The sequence below is a fragment of the Oncorhynchus gorbuscha genome, linkage group LG26 (assembly GCF_021184085.1).
Source record: "Oncorhynchus gorbuscha isolate QuinsamMale2020 ecotype Even-year linkage group LG26, OgorEven_v1.0, whole genome shotgun sequence".
Lineage (NCBI taxonomy): Eukaryota > Metazoa > Chordata > Actinopteri > Salmoniformes > Salmonidae > Oncorhynchus > Oncorhynchus gorbuscha.
In genome coordinates, this window is record NC_060198.1 from 39,797,290 (window position 1) to 39,805,069 (window position 7,780).

General features: G+C 47.1%; 1 protein-coding gene across 1 annotated transcript in view; it reads left to right on the forward strand.

Moving 5' to 3' along the window:
* LOC124015153 (voltage-dependent calcium channel gamma-2 subunit) overlaps positions 1-5,910 on the forward strand; it is a 116,839-nt gene extending 110,929 nt beyond the window's left edge. Inside the window, exon 4 of the mRNA XM_046330143.1 lies at positions 4,580-5,910. Within this exon, the coding sequence (XP_046186099.1) occupies positions 4,580-5,112 (533 nt within the window). The 3' untranslated portion in view covers positions 5,113-5,910. The remainder of the gene's footprint in view (positions 1-4,579) is intronic.
* Positions 5,911-7,780: the final 1,870 nt, after the last annotated feature.

A 7,780-nucleotide genomic window follows, 5' to 3' on the forward strand; every position in this document is an offset into this window, starting at 1 on the left:
GAAGAGAGAGTGGAAGAAAGAGGGGGCGAAAGAGAGGAAGAGAGAGAGGAAGAGAGAGAGGAAGAGAGAGAGAGGAAGAGATAGAGGAAGAGAGAGAGGAGAAGAGAGAGGAAGAGAGAGAGAGAGAAGAAGAGATGAGAAGAGAGGGGAAGAGAGTGGAGAATAGAGAGGAGAAGAGAGAGGAAGAGAGTGGAGAAGAGAGGGGAAGAGAGCGGAGAAGAGAGAGGAGAAGAGAGAGGAAGAGAGAGGAGAAAAGAGAGGAAGAGTGAGGAGAAGAGAGGGGAAGAGAGAGGAGAAGAGAGAGGAAGAGAGTGGAGAAGAGAGAGGAAGAGTGAGGAGAAGAGAGGGGAAGAGAGAGGAGAAGAGAGAGGAAGAGAGAGAAGAGAGGGGAAGAGAGCGGAGAAGAGAGAGGAGAAGAGAGAGGAAGAGAGTGGAGAAAAGAGAGGAAGAGTGAGGAGAAGAGAGGGGAAGAGAGAGGAGAAGAGAGAGGAAGAGAGTGGAGAAGAGAGAGGAAGAAAGAGGAAGAGAGAGGAGGAGAGAAGAAGAGGGATGAGAAGAGAGGGGAAGAGAGAGGAGAAGAGAGGGGAAGAGAGAGGAGAAGAGAGAGGAAGAGAGTGGAGAAGAGAGAGGAAGAAAGAGGAAGAGAGAGGAGAAGAGAGAGGAAGAGAGAGGAAGAGAGAGGAAGAGTGAGGAGAAGAGAGGGGAAGAGAGAGAGGAAGAGAGAGGAAGAGAGAGGAGAAGAGAGAGGAAGTGAGTGGAGAAGAGAGAGGAAGAAAGAGGAAGAGAGAGGAAGAGAGAGGAGAAGAGAGAGGAAGAGAGGAGAGAGAGAGAGGAGAAGAGAAGAGAGTGGAGAGAGAGGAGGAAGAAAGAGGAAGAGAGAGGAAGAGAGAGAGAAGAGGAGAAGAGAAGAGAGAGGAAGAGAGAGGAGAAGAGAGAGGAGAGAGGGAAGAGAGAGAGAGGAGAAGAGAGAAGAGAGGAGAGAGAGGAGAGAGAGAGGGGAAGAGAGAGAGAAGAGAGAGGAAGAGAGGAGAGAGAAGGAGAGGAAGAGAGAGAGAGAAGAGAGGGAAGAGAGAGGAGAAGAAGGGAAGAGGGATGAGAAGAGAGGGGAAGAGTGAGGAGAAGAGGAGAAGAGAGGGGAAGAGAGAGGAAGAGTGAGAGAAGAGAGGGAAGAGAGTGGAAGAGAGAGGGGAAGAAAGAGGAGAGAGAGAGAAGAGAGAGAGAGAAGAAGAGGGATGAGAAGAGGGGAAGAGAGAGAGGAGAAGAGAAGGAAGAGAGAGGGGAAGAGAGAGAGGAAGAGAGAGGAGAAGAGAGAGGAGAGAGAGAGGAGAGAGAGAGAGAGAAGAGAGGGAGAAGAGAGAGAGAAGAGAGAGGAGAGAGGAGAAGAGAGGGAAGAGAGGAAGAGAGAGAGTGGAGAAGAGAGAGAGAAGAGAGAGAGAGAAGAGAGAGAAGAGAGAAGAGAGAGAAGAGAGAGGAAGAAAGAGAGAGAGAGAAGAGGAGAAGAGAGAGGAAGAAAGAGGAGAGAGAGGAAGAGAAGGAGAAGAGAGAGGAAGAGAGAGGAAGAGAGAGGAGAAGAGAGAGGAAGAGAGGAGGAGAAGAGAGAGGAAGAGAGAGGAGAAGAGAGAGGGAAGAGAGAGAGGAAGAGAGAGGAGAAGAGAGAGGAGAGAGAGGAGAAGAGAGAGAGGAGAAGAGAGAGGAAGAGTGGAGAGAAGAGAGAGAGAGGAGAGAAGAGAGAGAAGAAGAGAGAGGAGAAGAGAGGGGAAGAGAGGGGCGGAGAAGAGAGAGGAGAAGAGAGAGGAAGAGAGTGGAGAAGAGAGAGGAAGAGGAGAAGAGAGAGAGAGAAGGAAGAGAGAGGAGAAAGAGGGGAAGAGAGGAGAGAGGAAGAGAGAGAGAGAGAGAGAGAGAGGAGAGAGAGAGAGAAGAGAGGAAGAGAGAGGAAGAGAGAGGAGAAGAGAGAGGAAGAGAGTGGAGAAGAGAGAGGAAGAAAGAGGAAGAGAGAGGAGAAGAGAGGAGGAGAGAGGAAGAGAGGAGAAGAGAGAGGAAGAGAGAGGAGAAGAGAGAGGGAAGAGAGAGGAAGAGAGAGGAGAAGAGAGAGGAGAAGAGAGAGGAAGTGAGTGGAGAAGAGAGAGGAAGAGAGAGGAAGAGAGAGGAGAAGAGAGAGGAAAGGAAGAGAGAGGAAGAGAGAGGAAGAGTGAGAGTGGAGAGAGAGAGAGGGAAGAGAGAGAGAGAGGAAGAGAGAGAAGAGAGAGAGAGTGGAGAGAGAGAGAGAGAAGAGAGGGAGAGGAGAGAGAGGAAGAGAGAGGAGAAGAGAGAGGAGAAGAGAAGAAGAGAGAGGAGAAGAGAGAAGGAAGAGAGAGGAGAAGAGAAGGAAGAGAGAGGAAGAGAGAGGAGAAGAGAGAAGAAGAGAGAGGAAGAGAGAGGAGAAGAGAGAGAGGAGAAAGAGAGAGGAGAGAGAAGAGGAAGAGAGAGGAGAAGAGAGAGAAGAGAGAAGAGAGAGGAGAAGAGAGAAGAGAGAGGAAGAGAGAGGAAGAGAGAGAGAGGAGAAGAGAGAGGAAGAGAGAGAGAGAGGAAGAGAGAGGGAAGAGAGGAGAGAGGAGAGGAGAAGAGAGAGGAAGTGAGAGAAGAGAAGAGAGAGAGGAAGAGAGGAAGGAAGAGAAGAGAGAGGAAGAGAGAGGAGAAGAGAGTGGAGAAGAGAGGGGAAGAGAGAGAGGAAGGGGTATCTAGGGCAGGTAGAGGAAGAGAGGAAGGAAGACTGGGAAAAAGAAAGAGAGAAACAGTTACTATGGTGGAGAGGCATAGTTGGGGTTCAATTAGGGAGACGATCTTTTTCATTGATACAAAGTGTACACAAATGCAAATGTTTTCAGTCACTACTTTTTAGTCACTAACATGCAATGTTATTATGGTTCACTTACATAGAACAGTTGTGCAGATGGATGTAAGTCCAGCAAAGAAGAGACTGTTGACTAATCCAGCTAAGGTGCAGTGCACAAGCAGTCTCTCTCTCTCTGCTGGTCATCCCCAGTACTGCAACTCCTCAGTCAGCTCTCAGCCTCCACTCAGCAGCAGCCACAAGTCACGCACTCCATTCTTCCCTCTTTATCCACTTATTTTCTCCTGATCTGGGTGCTGGGCTACAAGCTACCCATTGGGATTCAACTCTAAAAATATGGTGTCCCTGACATACTTTCCCAATGATCCATCATCCCAGCTCTACTAAGTCACACACTTCTCTCTCTCTGTCCGTGACTAAACGCTACAGTTAAAGTAGATATATATACACTAGGTGTACAAAACATTAGACATCAACATCAGAACAGCCTCAATTTGATGGGGCATGGACTTTACAAGATGTCAAAAGTGCCCTACAGGAATTCTGGCCCATGGTGACTCCAGTGAGTCCCACAGTTCTGTCATGTTGGCTCCAGTGAGTCCCACAGTTCTGTCATGTTGGCTCCAGTGAGTCCCACAGTTCTGTCATGTTGGCTCCAGTGAGTCCCACAGTTCTGTCATGTTGGCTCCAGTGAGTCCCACAGTTCTGTCATGTTGGCTCCAGTGAGTCCCACAGTTCTGTCATGTTGGCTCCAGTGAGTCCCACAGTTCTGTCATGTTGGCTCCAGTGAGTCCCACAGTTCTGTCATGTTGGCTCCAGTGAGTCCCACAGTTCTGTCATGTTGGCTCCAGTGAGTCCCACAGTTCTGTCATGTTGACTCCAGTGAGTCCCACAGTTCTGTCATGTTGGCTCCAGTGAGTCCCACAGTTCTGTCATGTTGGCTCCAGTGAGTCCCACAGTTCTGTCATGTTGGCTCCAGTGAGTCCCACAGTTGTGTCATGTTGGCTCCAGTGAGTCCCACAGTTCTGTCATGTTGGCTCCAGTGAGCTCCAGTGAGTCCCACAGTTCTGTCATGTTGGCTCCAGTGAGTCCCACAGTTCTGTCATGTTGGCTCCAGTGAGTCTGACAGTTCTGTCATGTTGGCTCCAGTGAGTCCCACAGTTCTGTCATGTTGGCTCCAGTGAGTCCCACAGTTCTGTCATGTTGGCTCCAGTGAGTCCCACAGTTCTGTCATGTTGGCTCCAGTGAGTCCGACAGTTCTGTCATGTTGACTCCAGTGAGTCCCACAGTTCTGTCATGTTGGCTGGTCCCTTGGGTGATGGATCATTCTTGATACACAGAGGAAACTTTTGAGTGTGAAAAACCCAGCAGCGTTGTAGCTCTTGAAACATTCAAACCAGTGCGCCTGGCACCTACTACTGTACCCCATTCAAAGGTACTTCAGTATTTTGTCTTTCCCATTCACCCTCTGAATGGCACACATACACAATCCATGTCTCAACTGTCTCAAAGCTTAAAAATACTTATTTAAACTGACTCCTCTCCTTCATCTACACTGATTGAAGTGGATTTAACAAGTGACATCAATAAGGGATCATATCTTTCACCTGGATTCACCTGGTCAGTCTATGTCATGGAAAGAGGAGGTGTTCCTAATGTTTTGCACACTCAGTGTATATGATTATATGATTATTACATTTACATTTACATTTAAGTCATTTACCACCCTCACCCCCCCTCTTCCCTCAGGCCTGAGCAACATCATCGGGATCATCGTGTACATATCAGCCAACGCAGGGGACCCCTCTAAGAGCGACTCGAAGAAGAACAGCTACTCCTACGGCTGGTCCTTCTACTTCGGAGCCCTGTCCTTCATAATGGCCGAGATGGTGGGCGTCCTGGCAGCCCACATGTTCATCGACCGCCATCGGCAGCTCCGGGCAGGGGCCAGGGCTGCCGACTACCTCCAGGCCTCGGCCATCACACGCATCCCATCCTACCGTTACCGCTACCGACGCCGCTCGCGCTCCTCCTCCCGGTCCACAGACCCCTCGCACTCCCGCGACACCTCGCCTGTGGGCCTCAAGGGCTTCAGCGCGCTACCCTCTACAGAGATCTCCATGTACACGCTGCCCCGGGACACCCTGAAGGCCGGGGGCACGCCGACGGCCACCTACAACTCGGAGAGGGACCATACCTTCCTGCAGGTCCACAACTGTATTCAGAAGGAAAAAGACTCGGCCAACACCAACACAGCCAACCGCCGCACCACACCAGTATGAGGGAGCCCTGAGAGCAGAGCCCGAGGGAGCGAAGGCAGGGAGGCCCCCACCCAGGTCTCTAATATACCATAGACCAGGATGAGTTTCCATCTTTATAGAGATTGATGATTTTATTTCATTCAACTGCATGATTTTCCCATCTACCATTGTTGAGAGAGTCTAAAGGGGTTTGTTGGGTTCCTTTGGAGTAAATGGTTGTACTGGGAGAATGGGGCAGATTGTCCTTAGAGACTGAGTCATTTTAATGGGTAGGGATGGGTGATGAGGGTGGTGCACTGAAAGGGAGGGTTTTGATTTCAATTTGATTCATGATTTCATAACCTTTTGGTTTTGACAGTTTGGCTCCACAGTTTTGGTGGTGCAACATGCTGCTGTACTTTCCCATCATACCACCTGCCATATGCCTCTGATTTGTTGTCACATTTATTCATTTATTTATTTTCTGTATTAAAACTGTGAATTTTTGCAGCTTGGGGTTCAGTAAGAATTAGCCCAGTCTGTAAACTCTAACAAAGGTACTATATGTGTATAACATTTATAAATAAATGATTAAGTTAATAATCAAGAGATACAGACTTTACTGAAGAAGAAGAAAACAACAAGTAAACTAAACTAAGTGCTGTTGGTAACACGAGAAAAGACTCTTGTAGGATCTGCTGGAAGGATGACAGAGCCAGAGAGAAGGTGCTGTAGGTCACTACACTACGGAGCTGCTGAGACATGGCGGGGGACAGACGCACACAGTCAACAGTAGAAAAATAGAGATTATTTTAATAGAACCTTCTCGCCTTTTTCTGAGTCCCTGTTCGCTTTTTTTTGGGGGGGGGGGGGGGGGTGTCATGGGGTGTCATTTTTGGGGGTGTGTCATGGGAGTGTTGAACCCCTCAAGAGAAACCACCAACAACAACAATGGGGTCAAAGTTCAAACCAAGAAAAAAAAGACTCCAAACACGACTTCTTGAAGAAAAGGGAAGGAGGAGAGGGGGAGGAAAAGAAGAGGACGCCAAATACAACAATAAATACTTGCGTAAAAGGCAACAAGATAAATATGAAATAGTACAAGAGAAGCTAAGTGAATCAAATTTTCTGAAATTAAATGCATGCTATAAAATTACAGCAAATCTGCTCTTTTAAAACTTAAGTTTTAAAGGATAATGATAATTAGAAGGGGAAAAAGTGATGTTAACGTTGAAACTAGTAATGTTTCATGAGTATTTTCTCTCTTATGTTTTTTTATTTACTTCATTTTATCTTATGCTTTTGTGAAAGAAATCAAACAATCGACATTGAACAAAAACAGATTTTTTAAAAATGGTTTGGTTTAATTCTTTATATTAAAAAATATATATATATATATATGTATGTATATGTATGTATTTTCTTTTTCAAATTCACACAGCCTTAGTCATTTCTTTGTTTCTTTTGATTTTCAATGTGTTGTTCAAATTGAAAATGAAATCTTTAAAGGTGCCAAAACCGAATGATCCTTTACTTGGATGCATCAAGTCCTGATGAATAAACTACCAATCCTAGGGAGAACAAATCAGCCTGTTTCACTGTGTCTCTAACCTACTGTATCCTTACACTTAACACCCTTGTTCTATGTTTCTGATACCCTCTCACACTGTCTCTCTGTGTGTCTCTACTCTCTACCATGTACTAACACTTGTGTTAAGAAGCATGTTTCTGTCTTCAGGCTACAGAATGGGAGAAACCATGATTGTAGATAAAACAGCACATAAGACACATCACCGCGTGGTGTCTTTCTAGGACATGACATTCCTGGAAAAGGAACACAGGTTTGCAATAAAACCAGGACTCTGTAGGTGGAGCTATCCATGTAGAAATGATATACGACACCCTTCTACACGACCGCCTTAAAAGCATCACTTTCAGGACCTGATGCACCCCTTTTTCTCTGCAATGGGGTGAGAGCGTGTGTGTGTGTGTGTGTGTGTGTGTGTGTGTGTGTGTGTGTGTGTGTGTGTGTGTGTGTGTGTGTGTGTGTGTGTGTGTGTGTGTGTGTGTGTGTGTGTGTGTGTGTGTGTGTGTGTGTGTGTGTGTGTGTGTGTGTGTGTGTGTGTGTGTGTGTGTGTGTGTGTGTGCAGACACGTAATAGCAGCCCTCTGAGTAGAACCAAAGGGTCTGAGGCTGTGGCAACACTGGCTGTGTTTGTGTATTTTTTATTAAGAGGGAGCAATAGGGTGGTCTCTCTGTCCAGCATGACTCATGAAGAGAGAGTAATACAGTGGTCTCTCTGTCCAGCATGACTCATGAAGAGAGAGTAATACAGTGGTCTCTCTGTCCAGCATGGCTCATGAAGAGGGAGCAATAGAGTGGTCTCTCTGTCCAGCATGGCTCATGAAGAGGGAGCAATACAGTGGTCTCTCTGTCCAGCATGACTCATGAAGAGGGAGTAATATAGTGGTCTCTCTGTCCAGCATGACTCATGAAGAGAGAGTAATACAGTGGTCTCTCTGTCCAGCATGGCTCATGAAGAGGGAGTAATATAGTGGTCTCTGTCCAGCATGGCTCATGAAGAGGGAGTAATATAGTGGTCTCTCTGTCCAGCATGACTCATGAAGAGGGAGTAATATAGTGGTCTCTCTGTCCAGCATGGCTAATGAAGAGGGAGTAATATAGTGGTCTCTCTGTCCAGCATGGCTCA